Genomic DNA, 23,363 nt, shown 5'->3' with positions numbered 1-23,363 from the left:
TTGAGGGATGGCAGCGAGGGGGGCGGAGTCCACGAGGGAAGGCAATTGGCTAGGCTAAAGCCCACCAAGGGGAGCGGGCTGGCAGGCGGGCGAGCCTGAAGCCGGGAGTCCGCAGCCAGTAACCGGGAGGCGGCTGCGCGAGCTAGCCGGGGCCTCGGCGGGGCGAGGGGCGCACGGGGCGTTGGCACCGGGACGCGCGCTTGCGTCGCCGACTTGGATGCGGCGGGGACGCTTCTGCGCCCCGTGCGCTCGACGCGAGCCATTCAACAGCTGGCCTCGCGGGCTACAACCGTAGGGAGCGACTGGGAGCTTTGCCGGTCGAGACTGCGGCGATTGGAAAGACGCGGCGGCAGTAGCGGCAGCCGGGGTACGCCAGCAGAGGCTCGGGTGGAGACGCAGCAGCACCCCAGGATCCCGGTAAATGCCCTCTGCTCTGCTTGCAGAGCGGCAGCCACGTCCCGCTGCGTATCGGCGGGCCGGCCGGCCTGGCCTACGGGAGCTGGGTGCCTGTAGACAGGGCCACGCGGGACCCACGGCGGGGATTGGGGAGGGGATGCTCAGGAGGCCTGGGTCGCTCCGCCTGCCCCTGCAGAGTCAGGGTTTCCAGAGATGCGCCGGGGCTCTTCCCCTGGTCCTCTCCTTTCACCCTAGACCTTGCCGCACCTCCCCCGACCCTGGCGCCGCACTAGGGTCGGCTCTGGCACCCACGCCAGAGCTCTCTTCGGCCGCCGAGGTCACTCGAGGCATTCCCCTGGGGTATGATGACAGTGGCGTCTCGCTAATGGGAACTAAAGGTGCCCTCTCCGGTACCGTCCACAGGCCAAAGGCCGGGTGCTCAGCTTCCCCCCCGCCGCGCCCGCCCCGGCGCCGGTGCACTCCTCCAATTAACCAGCAGCCGGGCACCGCCGCCCCCGCCCCCCTGTGACCCGGTCCTGGGCTTCAGGGATTTGTCAAGAGTCTCGCTTGAGGTTTCCAGCGCGGGTGGAATAAAACTGTCCCCAATCTGACTGGTGCGACAGGGCCCACCCATGGCACGGGGTTCTGAATTTGGGTTGGGGGCCGCGGGGCCAGGGCAGAGCAGCTTGGAGAGGCCCAGGCCGTAGGAGAAACCGCTGTCCCCGAACGTGGAGAAGTCAGGTAGTCTTGGTGCGTGGGACTCGCCTCTTCTTTACACGTGGTCTCCTGCACTTGGAGTTTTTCTTTAAAGCCAACCGTTACTGGAGAACTTTTGAATGTTGCTAACTCCGAGGAGTGAGTTTTATTGGAACACTGGATTCCAGCATGAGGACTGGTCACCCTTTTGACTTTTCCATTTTCTCCTGCATCTTGTCTAGATTGGGACTAAGGTCTCAAAGATCAGGCCCATTTTGCTGTGTTCTCTCCTACCTGCCTCGATCTAACTTTGGAGCGTCATTCTGTTGAGAGAGCAAACTTACGCTCAGACAGGGCTCTGTCTTCATGCTGAGAAAACTACTCTTTGGGATAGTATAGTTGGGGTCTCTCCAGTTCTGGTTTTTTCTGTTTGCTTTTGAAAGAATGTGGCATTCCAATAGTTACATTTTTCTGTGCCCCGTTTCTCTGTTTGGGTGGGAGGAGTCACTCAAAGCATTGAGTATCTTGAAGTGTGGAATAACATGCATGAAATTATTTTTACCTTGGCTTTTGCTAAGCCCAGAGAAAAGTAGCAAGTGGAATAGGCCTGCTGGCACGGGTGTCAGGGGATCCCAGCTATGGTGTAGATGAGAGCACGCCTGCAGGTGGAGAAACAGGGCCGAGGTCCGGAACCAGCGAAGACCATCTTGGCTCCTGTGACGGTGCCTGGGCTTTCCATGTGTCGGCGCCCACGCCAAGTCTCTTCAGCCTGTCCAGCTCTTTGCGACCCCATGGACTGTAGTGCGCCAGGCTCCTCTGTCCATGGGATTCTCCAGGCAAGAATACTGGAGTGGGTTGCCATGCCCTCCTCCAGGCCTTTCCGTGTAGTCCTAGCCAAAGAGCGCACCTGCAGTGTGGCCCTTTTTTCTGGGTTCCCTGCCATACACTCATGTGAAGAGCGTGGCTTCATGTGTCATCTTCAGCATCAGAAAGAAAAGTGAGGTGCAGAGATTTGGGAATGTGAAGCTAACTCATAGTGGTGGCAGTTGTGGTGGTGGTGGTGGTGTGTGTCTGTGTGTGCACACGTGTGTGAGGGAGAGAAACTTGTTTCAAATGCTAAAGCGGCTCTGCCACCGAGCCTAGCTATGGGTTTGTCTTCCTAGCCTGCATTCCTACTTTTGCTACAGAGAGGGATTTTGGCTGAGCTGTTTCAGAGCCAGGGTAGTGTTACTTGTGTAATTCTCTTAGTGGCTGTGTTGGGCCTGTATCAGTTCTATGTTATAGCCAGCATGCTCCTGAAGCTGTAAGATGCTATGTATTAATAGCAAGTCAGAGGCTGAGGTAGACCAATGCCTGAGGCACAGTCTGTGCAGATGTGGACCGCATGGAATCCAGTGGTGCTTTGCTCAGAAGAGACACCATAAGGCTGGACCACTTAACAGCAGAAGAAGGCCAGTCATAATAATAATATGCATTCACCTTAATTGAGAGTTTATGAGCATTAAATACTTGCATCATTTTTCATAAACTTGACAATTCTGTAAGGGAGGCATTATTATCTTTTGAAGCTCAGAGAGGTTAGGTAAATCATCCTGCTGGTCAGTGGCAGAGGTGGGATTTGAACCCGGGTCTGGTTGACACTAGCCCTTGAGCTTGGAAACATTTTACCATTTCATGTCACAGAGGAGGTTTCAGAAACCAGGTGGGATGTGAGCAAGGCTTGGAAGGGTGGGGTTTATGTAGGGAGAGAGGACATTTAGAGAGAGGGGTTTGAAGGAACTCGAGGGATACTGGCCTGGCTAGAATGTGGAATGGACACAGGGCATGATTAAATACAGAGCTGGTGGGGGTGGGGTTGTGTTCTGAAGAGTCTTGAAAGGAACTTGGGACTTGATGCAGTAAGAATGAGGGCAAGGTTGAGAATTTTTGAGCAAAGACAAGCAGGTCAAAGCCAGTCCTCATTCCTTGGTGTGCCCTGCCTGGGTCCCCAGACCTGTCCCTGCCTCACTCTTTCTTGAGAACCTTGCCCAGCTGTCAGTATATTTAACTTTTGTTTTAAAATTTCCTGAAACTTTGGAGAGCACCGGGTACATGCAACCAAGCAGAAGAAGCAAGCTGGGAGTCTGGGGTCAAGTTCAGCCCTAGATGGGTATGCTTCAGCCTGTACAATATTTTTGTTAAAGCAATTGAATTAGGGGCCAACATTGAAAAACCAAAGAGCCCAATAAAAATCCAGATTTCCAGCTTCTCTCTTCTTTTAAAATTTAAAAAAATTTTTAATTTAATTTTTTTAACACCATTTTGTATTGGGATATGGCCAATTAACAATGTTGTGATAGTTTCAGGTGAACAGAGAGCTTCTCTTAAAATGCCAGAAGACTTGGCCTGGGTTTTGCCCGCGGAAGACAGAACCATGCAGTGCTGACTCCTTGGCTGGGGTCACATCCCCCACGTCCTGGGACACACCTGACCTGGTGGGCCCCAGACCCCTACTCGAGGGCAGCAATCCCTCATGGAGGAAGATGCTAATTTAGGATTAGCTCCTTGTCTTATTGTGTAATTAGGGAATTGTCAGACCTGCAGAAGAACTGACTCTGAAATGTGAATATTCTTAACATGCAGAAGTGCTGTGGCCCTGTCTGGGGAAGGGTTACTGACCAGGAACTGAGCGGCATCCTGACGTGGCACCTTTCCTCTGGGCTGGGATTTCGAAGCCTGCTCTGATGCAATCCCAAAGAGACATTCTGGCAGGCCTTGCTTGGACTCAGGTTTTGTTCCTGAGAATCTGGGTCAAAATGATGAAAAGAGTTCAGAGGGAAGAACCAACTCAGAGATGGTGATCTAAAAAGCAACATGTTAAAAAGGTGAATCTGGAAGTCACTGAAGACCCTATATATGTTCTAAGGGGACAGGTACGAGCCATTTCTGTGCTGGTGTTTGGGGTGAGAGGTCTTCTTGGTGCAGGTCTGTACAGGCCCTGCAAGACACTTAGCAACTCTGGCCCTCTGCTCACCCAGTGACACCAGTATCTGTCCCTGAGCCAGTTGTGACAACTACAGTCAACAGTAACTACGCCTGTCCCACCACTCCTGAAGGGCACAGTGCTAACACATTTGAAAACCACTGAGGTCTATTCCCAGGAATTCTAACATCCATTTCCCGAGGAAGAGTGTTAAACCCATTATCACTTCTCTGTGGCCCAGAGTATATCCTGTGCTTCCCACGGTGCTCACCATTTGCTTCTTCAGATTGCAGTGGTCTTAATTTCTTTCTCTTTCTAGACACAGTTCTTTGAGGGTAACTCATCACTGTAGCTTCCAAAGTGTCTTAAACACTTAACTGGAGTAGCTGCTTATAGGTGCACTTAACTGATCTCCTCATTCACTGATTAATATTAGTAGCTCTGGGGGCCTTGAAAGAACAAGCAAGTCTGTTTTAGCATTTCACTGTTCATCTCCAGGTGCTATTATTTGTATTTTCAATATGGGAGTAACACTTTTTCTTTTAAAAAATTGAAGTATAGTTGATTTATAATGTTGTGTTAGTTTCTGGTGTATAGCAAATTGATTCAGTTTTACAAATATATATGTACATATGTAATATTTTTCAGATTCTTTTCCATTATAGGTCATTAGAAGATGTTGAATGTAGTTCCCTGTGTTGTACAGTAAATCCGTGTTGTTTATTTATATAGTGGTGTGTATCTATTAATCCCGAGCTCCTAATTTGTCCCTCCCCCTGGTTTTCCCCTTTGTTAACTGTAAGTTTGTTTACAACATCCGTGAGTCTGTTTTGAATGTAGTTGATGAGCAAATTCTTTGCTTCAGGAAGGACTTAGTATTGTTAAATCCCTACCACGTGTCAGGCTCTGTTGAAGGCTCTGAAGAGAAAATGATGAACAAGACACATGAAGTCCCTCCCTACTCTCATGGAACTTCCAAACTGGGGATGGGGGTGGGGTGGGGCAGATAAAAAACAGTTTAACTAGTCCACGTGATCATTTCAGGATAAGATGGGTTGCTACAATACAACCTGACGGGGGTGGGAGCAGCCCTGTTTAAGGCAGTGTTCCCTGAGTTGAATCTGAAAAGTGGGAAGGAGCCAGCCATGAGAAGAGCTTGGAGGAGAGTGCTGCAGCCAGAAACCAGCATGGGGGCAAAGGCTCTGTGAGGGGTGAACAGTCAGCAAGGCCAGCGTGGCTGAAACAGAGAGGACAGGGCAGTAGGGGGGAGAAGGGTAATGGGGTGAAAGAGGTGGGTAGGGGTTGGATTTAAAGGGAAGCAGTTTAGATTTGGTTCAAAGCATGCTGGGGAGCCACGGGAGGATTTTGAACAGAGGAGAAATGCCATCTGAGTTAGGATTTTAAAAAAATCATCTTGACTGTTGTGTAGCTTAAACTCTATGGGGGCAAGGACGGAAGGAGAGAGACCAGCAGGGGGCTTTTGGAGTCATCCAGGTTAGAGATGATGGTGGCATGAACCTGGGGGAGTAGTTGTGAAGATGGAGATGGATTTGGAATGCTTGATCAAGGAATGGAGTGGAAACGATCTTGCTGCAGTATTGAATCTGAAAGGAGAGGAGGAAGAATGCCTGGTTCTGAGCCTGAGCACCTGAGTGAAGGGCAGTTCTATTTAGGGAGATGAGTTACTGGGTTGTGGGGGTGGGGGGTAGTCTGAGGTAGGGAGCAGGTTTGAGGGGAGGAAAATTAAGGTTGAGGTGCAAATGGGACATTTAGCTTGGAGACATTGAATGGGTGGTTGAATATCAGTGTTAGGGTTGGCTGGAGCTCCAGCCTATAGAAAAATTAAATGCAAGTTAGAGCCACTTTAAGTTGCTATTATATAATGGCAACTAACTAACAAAGGTAGTGAAAATCAGGACTGTGAGGATTCAACCATCCCTCCCCTTCACCTTTCGCCCCTGGCAACCTCAAGTTTATTCTCGGTCTGTGAGTATGTTTCTGCTTTGTAAATAAGTTCATTTGTACATCCCTTCTAGCTTCAGCATATAAACGATATTATATGATATTTGTCTGACTTCACTCAGTATGACAATCTCTAGTCCATCCATGTTGCTGCTAATGAATAGTCGGGGAGTTTGAGATTGTCATGTACACAGTGCTATATTTAGAGTGGGTAACCAACAAGGACCTACTGTATAGCATGGGGAAGTCTACTCAATGTTACATAGCAATCTAAGTGGGAAAAGAACTTGAGAAAGGATAAATATTGGGTTGGCCAAAAAAGTTTATTTGGATTTTTCTAAAACCTGAACAAACTTTCTGGCCAACCCAATACATGTATATTTGTGACTGGGTCCCTTTGCTGTGCTCCTGAAGCTAGCACAACATTGCTAATCAACTAAACTCCAATATAAAATAAAAAGTGAAAAAGAAACCCAATAAGGATCCAGTGTGAGCAGGGCTGCAAGAAGATCAGGCATGTTAACACTGCTGCTGGCACGATCAATTGATTTTATATTTCAGGAGAACAACTTGACAATATGTAATGAGCCATGCAAATGTTTTCCTAGCCTTTGACATGGGAACATATTTTGAGGAAACAGTTTTTTAAAAGATTTGTACAAAGATTTCCATTAGTGGTGCTTGTTTTCATACTAGTAGTACAGAGCGGTAGTGGTGCTCTTGTGGAAAAGAAAAAAGACAGCACAGATCCCAAGAGAGGGGGACTATCTAACCAAATATATAGTAACTTTCAAGAGTTTCTATAGACTTTCTCTTTATATAGAATTTCTCTCTATATAGAATTTGCTATAGGCACAAAAAGTGAGAAATGTGTTGACTATGTCAATTCTGGAATTGTGATTCAACAGGTGCAAACCCAGATTGTGAAGGCCCATAAGTACAACTGTGTAAACCTCACATGCTATTCATGCTGAAAATCATAAATATACAGTTGTCCTGTTTTTGCAAGCCACTGCATCTGCTTTTGACTTTGTCCTCCTTTCTCCCTGGCAGTGTTTGGTGATCAGGGTGCACCATGAAGAATTCACATGAATTGTGACTTCTCCAGTCTTTCCTCCCTTTATCACATTTTTGCCAGAAGGTATGGAAAGTATCTTCTGCAGGATGTGTATTCAAATAAGTTTCCCTTGGGATTTTAAAAAGGTTGTGAAATACTGTGGCTCTCACAGACTGCTTAGGAGTGCAAAGCATGGTCCCATGTAAAGGTCGCTTTTTCCCTGTAGGTGGCGACTCATGGGCAGAAATCTTGCTGGTAATTTTCAGGTTGTGAAGATAAAACCCGAGAAGCAAAACACTGGTGACTTGACGATATGCAAATATTGTTTCTCACAAATAATACTCTGACTCTTCAATGAGTGAGGCAGAAGTACAGAAGATACTCCAACCACATTCCATTAAATCTCTGATAGCTTTTTTTTTTTTTTTAATTTTTTTATTAGTTGGAGGCTAATTACTTCACAACATTTCAGTGGGTTTTGTCATACATTGATATGAATCAGCCATAGATTTACACTTATTCCCCATCCCGATCCCCCCTCCCACCTCCCTCTCCACCCGATTCCTCTGGGTCTTCCCAGTGCACCAGGCCGGAGCACTTGTCTCATGCATCCCACCTGGGCTGGTGATCTGTTTCACCATAGATAGTATACATGCTGTTCTTTTGAAACATCCCACCCTCACCTTCTCCCACAGAGTTCAAAAGTCTGTTCTGTATTTCTGTGTCTCTTTTTCTGTTTTGCATATAAGGTTATCGTTACCATCTTTCTAAATTCCAAGCTTTTTTTTCCTAATGTGAAGAAAAGAAAGCAATGTGTCTACTTCAGTAGCATCATAGTAAGTTAATACAAGGTTTAAGGTGCTATTCCTAGCCGGAAGTGTCTAGAGAGAGATATTTTGTAACAAAAATGTTCTTGGTGTTGGAAAAGGGGGCAAAAGATCAAAAGATTTGTCAGAGGGGTCTTCCAACTGCCCTGTGCATATTTTAAATAATAGCTCCCTCCCTTGCAACCATGGAGTGACTCATACTAACAGAGTTGCATAAATGTATTTGCACTGAGAGGCCTAACACAAACCTTTCTTTAGGTTAATTTAGTGACTGAGCACACACACACATTTTTTTAATGGAAGTATTGTTGATTTACTATATTGTGTTAGTTTCAGGTGTATAACATAGTGATTCAGTATTTTTGCAGATTCTCTTCCATTATAGGTTATTCCAAGATATCAGGTATAATTCCCTGTGCTATATAGCAAATCCTTGTTACATATCTATTTTATGTAGTTTGTTGATCCCATGCCTCAAATTTGTCCCTCCTCACCTCCCTCCCCACTTTGGCAACCATAAATTTATTTTCTATGTCTGAGTCTGTTTTGTATATATACTTATTTGCATTATTCTTTAGATTCCACATATAAATGATATTATACAGTATTAGTATTTGTCTGACTTCTTTCCCTAAACATAGTATTCTCTAGGTCTGTCTACATTGCTGCAAATGTCAATATTTCATTCTTTTTATGGCTGAGTAGTTGGGTTAATTTATTTTTATTACTCTCAGAAACACTTTGCTTTCACCAACATTATCACATAAAGGAAACATTCATTATGATCTTTTAAAAGAGGGAAACACAAACAGGAAATTAAGTTGCCCAAACAGGTGAGTTAACACGAATCCAGTTTTCTTCATTTAAAAATCAAAATTTCCTGTACTAAACCGTACTTTAGAGCAGATTTTCTTTGTGCTGGTAGAAGAGATTCTCTCTCAGTAAGACTGCAGTATATCATGGTCACAAATTGGTCATTGCTGTGGGTCTCCAAAAAGTCACTTCTTTTATGCCCTGAAAGCCCCCAGAGCCACAATAAGCCCTTTAGGACCATCTTAATTTAAGATTTTAGTCATTTGGTGGATCCTAGATTGGTTATCTTCCTCTTATTGCAACACTGTGTACTGCTCATTTTAATGACGTGATTTAAAGATTTTTAAGATCAGAGCATATGGTCAGTCTCCGTTTTTAAATTGTTGCTCAGGGAACTTCCCTGGTGGTCCAGTGACAGACTGCATTCCCAATACAGGAGGCCTGGGCTTGATCCCTGGTCAGGGAACTAGATCCCACCTGCCACGAGTGAGGTCGTATGTCGCAGCTAAGACCTGGCATAGCCCAACAGACAAATATTTTAAAAAATTATAGTTCGGGTTAATGATGTATCAAAACACCTGAACATTCATCCATGACCTCTTGACTGAAAAACCATGGAACTCCTCTATTTGGTCAAGACTTACTGGAATTCTGTACTAGTTGAGAAATTGGAAATTGACTAGGTTGATTTGACCCAAATACATTTTGACTGCCCTGCTGACAATGAATATGTCAATATAACTTTATACATCTTAAATGCTTTCAAAATGACTTAACTTTAAGGTTCAAAGGCCTAAAGAAAAAAGCCAGCAAAGGACTACTTTGAAAGAGGATATTGAGTTGTGCAGATGACCTTATTTTTTTTTCACTTTTTAAAAAATGTGCCTCATTCAAATAGCCTTGCTAGCACTCTGACAGCAAGTATTTATGAGAGTGAGAAAAAGGGAGAGAAAATGAGTGAGGCATACTTTGCTCATGACTCAGGTTCTTTTAATGTCATGGTTCTGATCTAAAACACCTGAGGTGTAGCAGAGGCCTCCCTCTAGTATCTTCTGAAATGAGAGAAGGTATTGGAGGAACTTTGCTTGCAGACCCCATAGAATGTATTGATTTCCCACTGCAGGTTCAAACAACCATTTTAGGGAATATCTCAAAACTGATTACTTTTCTCTAGTGTCTTATTCTGCTGCTATTTAGTCAGCTTTGCTACTAGCTATAGAGGCAGGAAGATGGGGCGGACCCATGACTAGAGAAAGCAGCCACAGTTCTCTGAGAAGCTGCTAGAAATGTTCTGGTGTTGAGAACTGGTTGAGTGAAATGCTTTGGTAGAGCTATGTACACAAGATACTGCTGGAATGTGCACTGTGTAAACATATTGAATAACTCTAATTTTTGAAGGTTAGAGGAGTTCTCATTTGCCTGTGCAAAGGCGTTCAAGAATGAGTGATCTCAGTGGTGTTGCTTTTCATAACAAGGCTAGAAGAGAGATATGTGTATGTGTGAGGGAGCTAGAAGGCCATGGTAGAATGTATTAGAGCATGGTAATAGTTTAAAATCTTGATTAAAATTCAATTTTTGAATCATTGATGAAGGCCATACTTATGACGTTCCTTGCCATCAGGGCTCAGCTTCTATTAGGCATATGACAGGAATTAGTAAAAATGATGGGGAAATTGTTAATGAATTCTACCATTACTATCAATTGAAGCACAGACATATTAAAAGGGAATTTAGCATAATACTCTCAAGGTCTTTTCATGCTGTCGCAGATGACAAGATTTCATCTCTTGTATAGAGTATTATGCTATGTAAAATAAGACAGAGAAAGACAGATACCAAAAGATCTCACTCACCTGTGGAATATAAAACACAAGCAAACAAACACCTAAAATTAATTAGCAAACCAAGCAAAACAAACACATAGATATAGAGAACAGAGTAGTGGTTACCAGAGGGAAAGGTGTAGGGGAGAGGGTGAAATTATAAAGGGGGTCAACTGTATGGTGTTGAATGGAAACTAAATTTCTGGTGGTAAGCACACTGTAGAGTACTCAGTAGTGGACATATAATTTATATGCATGCAGTTTATATAATGTTATAAATCCCTTTACTTCAATTATTTAAAAAGTGTATTTAGAGGGCATATTCAGTTCAGTTCAGTCACTCAGTCATGTCTGACTCTTTGTGACCCCATGGACTGCAGCACACCAGGCCTCCCTGTCCATCACCAACTCCCGGAGTTTACACAAACTCATGTCCATTGAGTTGGTGATGCCGTCCAACCATCTCATCCTCTGTCATCCCCTTATCCTCCTGCCCTCAATCTTTCCCAGCATCAGGGTCTTTTCCAATGAGTCAGCTCTCCGCATCAGGTGCCAAAGTACTGGAGTTTCAGCTTCAACATCAATCCTTCCAATGGACACTCAGGACTGATCTCCTTTAGGATGGACTGGTTGGATCTCCTTGCAGTCCAAGGGACTCTCAAGAGTCTACTCCAACACCACAGTTCAAAAGCATCAATTCTTCGGCGCTCAGCTTTCTTCACAGTCCAACTCTCACATCCTTACATGACCACTGGGAAAACCATAGCTTTGACTAGATGGACCTTTGTTGGCAAAGTAATGTCTCTGCTTTTTAATATGCTGTCTAGGTTGGTCATAACTTTCATTCCAAGGAGTAAGCGTCTTTTAATTTCATGGGTGCAGTCACCACCTGCAGTGATTTTGGAGGGCAAATTAGGTTGTTCTAAAGAATCAGTTTTAAATCATATCCTGGTAACTTAATCTCAGTGATTTTGCCTCTTTGAGTAGATACATTTTTATTAATGGACTTCCCAGGTGGCTCAGTGGTAAAGAATCCACCTGCCAGTGCAAGACACAGGTTCAATCTCTGAGTCAGAAAGATCCCCTGGAGGAGGAAATGGCAACACACTCTTAGTATTCTTGCCTGGAAAATCCCATGGACAGAGGAGCCTGGTGGGCTATAGTCCATGCGGTCACAAAAAAGTCAGACACAACTGAGCAACTAAGCATGCATGCATTTTTATTAATAAATATAAATATGCATAAAATGTGTAACTATACTAAATAATATATGTAATTTAAAGTAGATTTCCTTTCTAAATTGAAGGATATTTGATTTACAATATTGTATTAGTTTCAGGTATGCAGCAAAGTGATTCAGTTATATATGTATGTAACTGATTCTTTTCCATTATAGGTTATTATATGATATTGAATATAGTTCCCCATGCTGTACAGTAGGTCCTAGTTGTTTATCTTTTATATAGAACACTATGTATCTGTTTATCCCCAAATCCTAATTTATCCATCCCCCACCCTTCCCCTTTGGTAACCATAAGTTTGTTTTCTATGTCTGAGTCTGTTTCTGTTTTATAAATAAGTTCACGTGTATCATCTTTTTTAGATTCCACATAGAAATGATATCATATGATATTTGTCTTTGATTTACTTCACTTTGTATGATAAACTCTAGTTCCATCCATGTTGCTGCAAAAGGCATTATTTCATATATATGTGTTCCTAAGCCATAAAAAACATATATGAAATAATGCCATTTGCAGCAACATGGATGGAACTAGAGATTATCATTCATATATGTGTGTGTGTGTGTGTGTGTGTGTGTATGTATATGTAATCTTCTTTATCTATTCAGCTGCCAATGGACACTAAGGTTGTTTCCATGTCTTTGCTATTGTAAATAATTCTGCTATGAACATTGGGGTGCGTGTATCCTTTTGAATTAGAGTTTTTGTTTTTTCCGGAAATACGCCCACAAGTGGGATTGCAGGATCATGTAGTAACTCTATTTTAGTTTTTTAAGAAACCTCAATACTGTTCTCCATAGTGGCTGCAGCAGTTTACATTTCCATGTACAGTGTAGGAGGGTTCCCTTTTCTCCACACCCTCTCCAGCATTTATTTGTAGACTTTTTGATGATGGCCATTCTGGCTGGTGTGAGATGATACCTCATTGTAGTTTTGATCTGCATTTCTCTAATAATTAGCGATGTTGAGCAGCAGATTGCTTTTTTATTTTTAAAAATTAGTTTATTTGGAGGACAGTTTTTTTACAATATTGTGGTGGTTTTTGCCATATATCAACATAAATTGGCCATAGGTATACATGGACTCAGTGGCAGATTACTTTTGAACATGTTAAAACAGGGATTGTATGGGGAAAAAGGGCACAAACCTTTTAAAACCTATTTTCAGGCACAAGGTAGGGCCTTGTACAGTTTTAACTAGATTCAAGGATTGGCACATTTAAGCTTAGAGTTGAGAGAGTGGCCTGTGTAGAAGTTTCTGGCCTCTCTGGATAACTAAGAGGATGCAGCCACCCCAGGCCCTCCTGTTCTCACTGCAGCCTTCAGATGGGGCACCAGCCTCGGTCTCTGCTCGGTGTTCTTTAGTTGCTGAGGCCATCTTGCTCTCCACTGTGGTCATCTGACTTGTGACCTCTGCTGTAGAATTTACTGCTTATTTTAGAGTCAGTGTGAGAATGAAGCGATAGTCAGTTTTTTTTTAATGTCAAAAAATATGGGTATCAAGCACTATAAAATACCATCTGATCCATTTCCCTTCAAATTTTAGGAGAGCATTTATTATACCTCAGGAAAGCAGAAAGATCTGGCTAAAATATAGAAACAATGGAAATCGCCCTTGTGAAGGATATGAGGCATACGTTTAATGTCAAGAAGTTGATTTTTAGTAGTCTTTGTGAGTTTAATCTTAAGTAGAAGGAAAAATAGAAAATTTACATACAATCCATTTATATCAATCGTGATTTTAAATGAGTAACTAAAAAATGCCTCTGTTAACAGTGTAAATCACCAAAACATTTTATTAAAACCACTTTGCAAAAAACTCATCACTCAATTTCTAAACTTCATTCCTGTGTATACATAGTTTTGACAAAATTGTAGCTAAAATGACATCGCAATAAGCAGCTTTGAAAGTGTTCTCTTCTTATTTTTAATTCTTTCTTAGGTTGAGTTCCTAGAGCAGGTTGCTGGTTCAAAGGGGATGAGCATTTTTATGGTTCTTGGTCCGTTTTGCCAAGTTATTCTAAAAAAAGATGTAATTAATTTTTCATTCTGGTAGCTCAGCTGATGAAGAATCTGCCTTCAATGCAGGAGACCCCGGTTTGATTCCTGGGTCCAGAAGATCCCCTGGAAAAGGGATAGGCTACTCATTCCAGTATTCTTGGGCTTTCCTGGTGACTCAGATGGTAAAGAATCAACCTGCAATGTGGGAGACCTGGGTTTGATCCCTGGGTCAGGAAGATCCCCTGGAGGAGGGCATAGCAACCCACTCCAGTATTCTTGCCTGGAGAATCCCCATGGACAGAGGAGCCTGGCGGGCTACAGTCCATGGGGTTGCAGAGGGTTGGACATGACTAAATGACTGAGCACAGCACAGCAGCAAGATATGAAGGTGCCTAGTTTTTCTTTCTTCCCCAAAGTCTCCCATGAGTGGGCTTTTGTAATTTTTTAGTTATTTGCATAAAAAGTACTCAGTGCGATTGTGTATCTCAAAATTAACTAAAATTTAGGTGTTTGTATCATTAGCTATTTTTGTATAATAAGCCATCCGAAAACTTAGTGGTTTAAACAAAAACCATTTCTTATTTCTCACGAGTCTGTAGTTTCTCAGGACTGTTCTGCTCATCTGTGATGGCTGCAGCTGATCTTGATGGGGATTGCTCTGATGTGAGCCGTCAGTTGGTGGATTGCCTGGGAGCTGGCTGGTCTAGGATGGCTGATGAGCCATCACAAGTAGGCTCTTTCCCATGTGGCCTTTTTCAAGCAGGCTAGCCCAGGATTCTCCACATGCTATGGAAGTGTTCCAGGAGAGTGAGGGCCACTTGACACCTTGTCTGAGAGCTGGCACTTGAACACTTCTGTCACATTCTATTAGGGGGAAGAAAAGGCAAACTCACGTTCAAGATCTGGGGAAAAATAAACTCTATCTATTGATAGCAACAACTCTCAGTTCAGTTAAGTTGCTCAGTTGTGTCTGACTCTTTGAGACCCCATGGACTGCAGCACACCAGGCCTCCCTGTCCATCACCAACTCCCGGAGTATACTCAAACTCATGTCCATTGAGTCAGTGATGCCATCCAACCATCTCATCCTCTGTCGTTCCCTTCTCCTCCTGCCTTCAGTCTTTCCCAGCATCAGGGTCTTTTCCAGTGAGTCAGCTGTTCGCATTAGGTGGCCAAAGTATTGGAGCTTCAGCTTCGGCATCAGTCCTTCCAATGAACACTCAGGACTGATCTCCTTTAGGATGGACTGGTTGGATCTCCTTGCTGTCCAAGTGACTCTCAAGAGTCTTCTCCAACACCACAGTACAAAAGCATCAATTCTTTGGCACTCAGCTTTCTTTATAGTCCCAACTCTCACATCCATACATGACTACTGGAAAAACCATAGCTTTGACTAGACAGACCTTTGTTGGCAAAGTAATGTCTCTGCTTTTTAATAAGCTGTCTAGGTTGGTCATAACTTTTCTTCCAAGGAACAATCATCTTTTAATTTCATGGGTGCAGTCATCATCTGCAGTGATTTTGGAGCCCAAAAAAGTAGTTTCTCACTGTTACCATTCTTTCTCCATCTATTTGCCGTGAACTGATGGGACCAGATGCCTTGATCTTAGTTTTGTGAATGTTGAGTTTTAAGCCAACTTTTTCACTCTCCTTCTTCACTTTCATCAAGAGGCTCTTTAGTTCTTCTTCACTTTCTGCCATAAGGGTGTTATCATCTTCATATCTGAGATTATTGATATTTCTCCCGGCAATCTTGATTCTGGCTTGTGCTTTATGCAGCCCAGCATTTCTCATAATGTACTCTGCATATAAGTTAAATAAGCAGGGTGACAATATACAGCCTTGATGTACTCCTTTCCCAATTTGGAACCAGTCTGTTGTTCCATGTCCAGTTCTAACTGTTGCTTCCTGACCTGCATACAGGTTTCTCAAGAGGCAGGTCAAGTGGTCTGGTATTCCCATTTCTTTAAGAATTTTCCACAGTTTGTTGTGATCCACACAGTCAAAGGCTTTGGCATAGTCAATAAAGGAGAAGTAGATGTTTTTCTGGAACTCTCTTATTTTTCTAGATCTAACGGATGTTGGCAATTTGATCTCTGATTCTTCTGCCTTTTCTAAATCCAGCCTGAACATCTGGAAGTTCACGTACTGTTGAAGGCTGGCTTGGAAAATTTTGAGCATTACTTTGCTAGTGTGTGAGATGAGTGCAGTTGTGTGGTAGTTTGCGCATTCTTTGGCATTGCCTTTCTTTGGGATTGGAATGAAAACTGACCTTTTCCAGTCCTGTGGCCACTGCTGAGTTTTCCAAATTTGCTGAGCATCATCTTTTAGGATTTGAAATAGTTCAACTAGAATTCCATCACCTTCACTAGCTTTGTTCGTAGTGATGCTTCCTAAGGCCCACTTGACTTCACATTCCAGGATGTCTGGCTCTAGGTGAGTGATCACACCGTCATGATTACCTGGGTCATGAAGATCTTTTTTGTATAGTTCTTCTGTGTATTGTTGCCACCTCTGCCTAATATCTTCTGCTTCTGTTAGGTCCATACCATTTTTGTTCTTTATTGTTCCCATCTTTGCATGTAAAGTTCCCTTGGTATCTCTCATTTTCTTGAAGAGATCTCTAGCCTTTTCCATTCTATTTTCCTCTGTTTCTTTGCACTGATCACTGAGGAAGTCTTTCTTATCTCTCCTTGCTATTCTTTGGAACTCTGCATTCAAATGTGTATTTCATTTCTTTTCTTCTTTGCCTTTCACTTCTCTTCTCTTCATAGCTGTTTGTAAGGCCTCCTCAGACAACCGTTATTCCTTTTTGCATTCTTTTTCTTGGAGATGGTCTTGATCACTGCCTCCTGTACAATGTCACCAACCTCCATCTCTAAGTCGTGTTACGAAGCGTGTGGATACAGGGAGGGGTGGAAAATCAGCATCATTTTTGCAGCTGTTAGACTGCAGTAGTCAATATCGTCCTTCAAACTCCCATCTTTCAAAGCTCTATACCTGTTCCAGTGATGTACCCAGTTATTAAAAAAAAAGAGCCTTTCTCAGAATTTAAGCCAATTAAGAAAATCACTTTGTTCTTTCTAGCCATCCATTTTATACATCATTCTTGAGTCTAGTTTACTTTTGATGATTTTGAAATATCAAATCCACAATAAAACAATTTCAAAATTAACCTCCATCAAGACTATTTAAAAGAATGTAGCCCAGACTTTGAAATCAAGCAAAGCATTCTAAAATGTTTAAAACAACGGCAGTATCCTTGGAGTACTGGAGACCCTGACAAACTGGTTACCTTGAAGTGATTAACTATTTTGTGTATATTTTTTCTGGAACATTTGTTAAAGCCTTGCTTTAAAAATATACCTATTGACTACAGATAAATTTGGGGGTTTAGTGTATCTTAATTGAATATCAACTTACTTTTTCTCCTGAAGGAGTTTAGTGTTGACTTATTTGGGTTGCAAATTGCAGCAAACTGACTGGATTTTGTCTTCATTTCACTCTCTAGATAATGTTTTTGCAGAAGGAGCACATGTTTATTCTCATATCATCCCAGTTCAGTATTGCTGTCATAAGGATTTGTAGAACCTAATGTTTTAGATATTACTTTTAGTAAAGTGTAAAGTGTTAGTCGCTCAGTTGTGTCTGACTCTTTGCAACCCCATGGACTGTAGTCTGCCAGGCTCCTCTGTCCATGGGATTCTCCAGGCAAGAATACTGGCGTGGGTGGCCATGCCATCCTCCTCCAGGGGATCTTCCTGACCCAAGGATCGAACCTGCGTCTCTTATGTCTCCTGCATTGGCAGGTGGGTTCTTTACCGCTAGTGCCACCTGGGAAGCTCAGACACTGCGTTTAGTGGCTTTTAAAAAACCAGTGTATACAAACTTTGTCCCCTAAAGGGAGTTGACTTGAGTGGTCTTTCAGGAACAGTGATAAAAGAATTCTGTGCCTATAAAGTTAACCAAAATTTAGCAGTAAATCTTGCCTGACAGTTTCCATCATCTGGCCATACATGTTTGGATTTAAATCTCCTTGAAGTTAACATTAATGAGAAACTCAGGTGATACAGACTCTGAATACATGCATTACATTAGAAAAGAAAATTCCTTTATTGAGAAGTGCTATTTGGAGTCAGCAAAGAGGAGCAGAAATCCCTAATTGCCAGTATCAGTGATCTTATGTTGGGACAGCCTAAGAGAGCTTGTTCACATGAAATGCCAGCAAGCACTCGTGTTTGGACATTTTTCTATTCCCAAAGTAGAGGGTAGATTCTCCTTGTCATTCACTAGAAGAGGCTGTTTTCTCTTCCCTTGATCTAAAAGTTCAATTTAGTGAAGGTCAACAGCCTGGAGAAATGAGAACAGATTATGTCTGCGTAAGACTTCGAAACCAACCTGGACGAAGGATGTTACATCAGTTGCCTGGGTTAGAACTGTCAGCTGGTGCATGTCCATGCATGTGCTACATGTATTTTCTCATGGCCCTGTTTCTGTGTCATCCCCAGCAGGTTTTTCTGCGACTTTATATTTCAGCTCAATTATACAACAGACTAGAGATTTGAAATCTTGGAGTGTTAATGTATTGTTGTTCAGTCGCTAAGTCACATCCAACTCTCTGTGACCCCATGAACTGCAGCACTCCAGGCTTTCCTGTCCTTCACTATCTCCCAGAATTTGTTCAAACTCATTTCCATTGAGTCAGTGATGCCACCCAATCATCTCATCCTCTGTTGCCTCCTTCTCCTGCCCTCAATCTTTCCCAGCATCAGGGTCTTTTCTAGTGAGTTGGCTCTTTGCATCAGGTGGCCAAAGTATTGGAGCTTCAGCATCAGTCCTTCCAATGAATATTCAGGGTTGATTTCCTAGGATTTCAGTAGGATTGACTGGTTTGATCTCCTTGCAGTCCGAGGGACTCTCAAAGAGTTTTCTCCAGCACCACAGTTTGAAAGCATCAATTTTTTGGCACTCAGCCTTCTTTATGGTCCAACTCTCACATCCATATGTGAGTACTGGAAAAATCATAGCTTTGACAAGATGGACCTTTGTTGGCAAAGTGGTGTCTCTGCTTTTTAATATTCTGTCTAGGTTGGTCATAGCTTTTCTTCCAAGGAGCAAGCGTCATTTAATTTCATGGTTGCAGTCACTGACCACAGTGATTTTGGAGCCCAAGAAAATGAAATTTGCCACTGTTTCCACTTTTTCCCCATCTATTTGCCATGAAGTGATGGAACCAGATGCCATGATCTTAGTTTTTTGAATGTTGAGTTTTAAGCCACTTTCTCACTCTCCTCTTTCACCCTCACCAAGAGGCTTTTTAGTTATTTTTTGCTTTCTGCCATTAGAATGATATCATCTGCATATCTGAGATTGTTGATATTTCTCCTAGCAATCTTGATTCCAGCTTGTGAGTCATCCAGCATGGCATTTCCCATGATGTGCTCTGCATATAAGTTAAATAAACAGGGTGACACTTTTCCAATTTTGAACCACTCCGTTGATCCATGTCCAGTTGTAAATGTTGCTTCTGTCCTGCATACAGTCTTCTCAGGAGACAGGTATGGTTGTCTGGTATTCCCATCTCTTTAACAATTTTCTGTGGTTTGTTGTGATCCACATAGTCAAAGGCTTTAGTGCAGTCAATGAAGCAGGAGTAGTTTTTTTTTTTTTGGAATTACCTTGCTTTTTCTGTGATCCAACAGATGTTGGCAATTTGATCTCTGGTTCCTCCTCTGCCTTTTCTAAATCCAGCTTGTATATCTGGAAGTTCTTAGTTCACATACTGTTAAAGCCTAGCTTGAAGGATTTGGGGCATAATCTTGCTAGCATGTGAAATGAGCACAATTGTAAACTAGTTTGAACATTCTTTGGCATTGCCTTTCTTTGTGATTGGAATGAAAACTGACCTTTTCCAATCCTGTGGTCACTGCTGAGTTTTCCAAATTTGATGGCATATTGAGTGCAGCACTTTAATAGTGTTATCTTTTAGGATATTAAATAACTCAGTTGGAATTCCATCACCTCCCCTATCTTTGTTCATAGTAATGCTTCCTAAGACCCTCTTGACTTCACACTCCAGACTGTCTGGCTCTAGGTGAGTGACCACACCATTGTGGTTAACTGGGTCATTAGGAACTTTTTTGTACAGTTCTTCTGTGTATTCTTGCCACCTCTTCTTAATCTCTTCTGCTTCTGTTATATCCTTGCTCTTTCTGTCCTTTATCTTGCCTCTCTTGTATGAAATATTCCCTTAGTATCTCTAATTTTCTTGAAGAGATCTCTAGTCTTTCCCATTCTATTGTTTTCCTATATTTCTTTGCATTCACTTAAGAAGCCTTTCTTATCTCTGCTTACTATTTTCTGGAACTCTGGATTTAGTTGGAACTCTGCACATCTTTCCCATTCTCCTTTGCCTTTTCCTTCTCTTCTTTTCTCAGCTATTTGTAAGACCTCCTGTATGGGCAAGCCATTTAATTTTCCTGAATCCACTGAATGTCTCTATCTACAAAACAGGCTTGAAAATACTTACTAACAGGTTGCTTCAGGAACCAAATGAGATAAAGTAGGATAAACGATAGCCACAGCTTATAGTGATTGAGAACTTGTTGTGTGCGGGGCACTCTTCTAAGGACTCCGCCCATTTACTCCTTCCTAAAATCCTATTGTTTCTATTTTACAGTTAAGGAAACTGAGACACAGTTTATAGAAACTCTCTAAAACCTCTAAAACACATTAAACAAATGTTAGTTCTCACCTTAATTCTCCTGGTAGTGTATATTTCCCTATCAGTTTGACCTAAATCCAACAAATGCTAGCACCATTCAAAAGCTGAACCTGTGTTTCCCTCCCTTGGTACCCTAACAGTTCCTTTTCACCATCTCAAGTTTCCTGTGGATACCATGACGGTCACGGTGGTGTATGATAACTCAGAGGCCACAGAACTGTGCGCAGCTCAGCACCTCTACCTCAAGCCCATAGCAAAGCTGATGATCAATGTGTTGCTCCCTGAGAGCCCGGAACCCTCGAGACCCGTCTCTAACTGGGAAGTTCTGGACCAACTGAAGAGCCTGATTTGTCCTGACCAGTTCACCACTGTGCGGCTCGCCAAAAGCACCAGGGACTTCATCCGATTTGAGGGGGAGGCGGAAACGCGAAGCTTGGTTCAAATCCTGAAGGCCAAGTTGCACGGGAAGATCATCAAGCTAAACGGCTTGGAAACAGACTTAAAAGTCATGGTGACAGACGCCCAGGGAGAGTGGGAGCACTTCCCCAAGGAAAATGGGGCCACCTCAATGGGTGATGGGTCTGAAGAGCAGGACCACGATAAGAGCCCCAATTCCATATACTTCGAAGGCCTGCCCTGCAAGTGGTTTGCTCCCAAAGGCTCCAGTGGAGAGAAGCCGTGTGAAGAGATCCTTCGGGTGGTCTTTGAAAGCTTTGGGAAGATCAAGAATGTAGATATCCCGATGCTCGACCCCTACCGAGAGGTCATAACCAGTGGGAGCTTTGGGGGGTTCAACTTTGGCTTGCAGACGTTCGAGGCATTTATACAGTACCAAGAGTCAACTGACTTCTTAAAGGCCATGGAGTCCCTCCGTGGGATGAAGCTGATGCTTAAAGGAGATGATGGGAAAGCTCTGGCATGTAACATCAAGGTAAGGAGCAGCCAGGGTATTATAAAAAAAATTTTTTCCCCATGGTTCAAGTGGTCTTGAGTAAAAGCTAGAAGGAAGCCTCTGGAACAGATTTCCTTAGACCACCCTGGAGGCTCTGATCAAGAGCTTATGTAAAGATTTATGTTGTCATTAATAAATGGGTGTTTTCTGGGGACCAAGTATCATCATGATTGGGGCATTCTCCTACTGTCAGCCATGCTGCCAGCTGTGGCTTGAAGTGATGGTTGTTATAGTTCAGGGCTCTGCCCAGCTCCTTGGGGGACATTTAAGGATTCTTCATGGTCCTTATGGAACCATCTCATATGCTTCTTCTGTTTGACAAGTTGCTGGGAAAGGGCAACATGCAGCTTGAAACAAGAAAGGCAGTTTATTCCCTCTTTGCTATTGGGGTCACAATTTACTATACTTTAATGACGACTGTCAGGTAAATTCTAAAACATAAGCCCAACAAACCTGGCTCCTTTCCTTTCAATGTCATTCTGTCTATCTAGCATGAAGACAGCTTCATGACTGTCTGAATGCCTGGTCATCTTGTTCTTGAAACCTTAATGCAGCTAAACCCTTTTTCTCTAAATCAGTCTTTAGTGTGAATTTGAACTTTCAGCTTCAGTAGCTTCAGGGGTGTGTGTGTGTCTATGTGTGTGTGTGTGTGTATGTTGTGTGTGAGGCTACTTGGGTTAAGATATATGTTTGAAAATTATGAGCTATTCAGTCTGACAAAAGATCTAGCAAATGCTATAACGACCACCCACATACCACTGCAGCTTAAAAAATAAAGCATTACCAGTGGAATGAGAACATGTTCCCCTTTGTGTACCATCCTCAGTCAAGGCTGCTCACTCCCCTCAAAGGTAACTGTGATGGTGAATTTGGTGGTTGTCTCTCATTCATATTTAAATAGCTACTTCTGCATCCTTATATTTTTTAGGCAAATTTATTTGTAGTGCCTCAATCTGACTTTTACTTTCTTTTGAGATTTGCAAAGTTGTTTAATAATCACTATAGTCAGATCTTGTATCTCTTTTGGTCAATTTTCCTACATCTTTGCTCCCCCCACCCCATTTCTGGACTGGTTTTGTCTCTGCTGATTTAAAAAATATTATTAATATCTCAGTTAATCAGTATAACAAACCAGAAGCAATATACTCACATACCTTAGAACTTGTGTCCATAAGGGCACGATGATGCCGCATATGGCTGTCAGGTGAGTTCCTCAAAGGTTCTGCCAAAGAAAGTTCTAGAAACCCCACAAGAACAGTTTGAGAGATGACTGAGAGTCAGTGTAACTGTCTGGGTACTGGGATGCATCGAAGGCATTTTTAATTCACTTGGTTTGGCATTGCCAGCTACAGATTAGTTTTAGCTCTCTGGTCTGGGACATATCCAGCCAGCGGGCAAACTTTTCTAATGATACTTTGAATTGTTTGAGAGCAGGTTATGTTTGATACAACAAAACACTTCAGCGAAGGAGCTATAAAGAAGAGAAATCAAGAAAGACTGAAATTACAAGAGTTGGAGGAAGAGAGGAAAAAAGCAAAGAGAAGAGAAGAGGAAGAGGCTGAAAGGTGAGGAGACCAAGTTCAACAAAGAGCGTTGTTGTTGTTTTTTGTCTATTTTTAAACTTTTGATTATGGATTTATCTCTTCAGGTGAATGGGTTCACTTAATAGATAGCATGATGGGGGGAGCAGGAATTGGTGCCCATTAGAAAATTGCTGTCTTTCCGTTACACTGTTACAAAACCAAAAGGAGAAAGCAGTGAAAAACAAGATACTTTAAAAGTATGCTTTTCAGGAGGAACAAGTAATGAGGAATAGTAGGACCAACCAGATTAGGTTGTCTAGGAGTTAATAATCATTTAAAAAAAAAGGCCAGGTACTTTTAGCATGAAAATTCTAGCCTGCCAAC

General features: G+C 42.6%; 1 protein-coding gene across 1 annotated transcript in view; it reads left to right on the top strand.

Annotated features, from left to right (window-relative positions):
• Positions 1 to 318: 318 nt before the first annotated feature.
• The window catches only part of LOC122435958 (A-kinase anchor protein 17B-like), a 30,684-nt gene continuing 7,639 nt past the window's right edge, over positions 319 to 23,363 (top strand). The window contains exons 1-3 of the mRNA XM_043460070.1: positions 319 to 417; positions 20,645 to 21,435; positions 22,891 to 23,021. Coding sequence (XP_043316005.1) covers positions 20,680 to 21,435; positions 22,891 to 23,021 — 887 coding nt within the window. The 5' untranslated portion in view covers positions 319 to 417; positions 20,645 to 20,679. The remainder of the gene's footprint in view (positions 418 to 20,644; positions 21,436 to 22,890; positions 23,022 to 23,363) is intronic.

Source organism: Cervus canadensis, chromosome X (genome assembly GCF_019320065.1).
Source record: "Cervus canadensis isolate Bull #8, Minnesota chromosome X, ASM1932006v1, whole genome shotgun sequence".
NCBI classification, from domain to species: domain Eukaryota; kingdom Metazoa; phylum Chordata; class Mammalia; order Artiodactyla; family Cervidae; genus Cervus; species Cervus canadensis.
The sequence above is the reverse complement of the archived record's forward strand: the minus strand, read 5'-3'. Positions and strand labels throughout refer to the sequence as shown.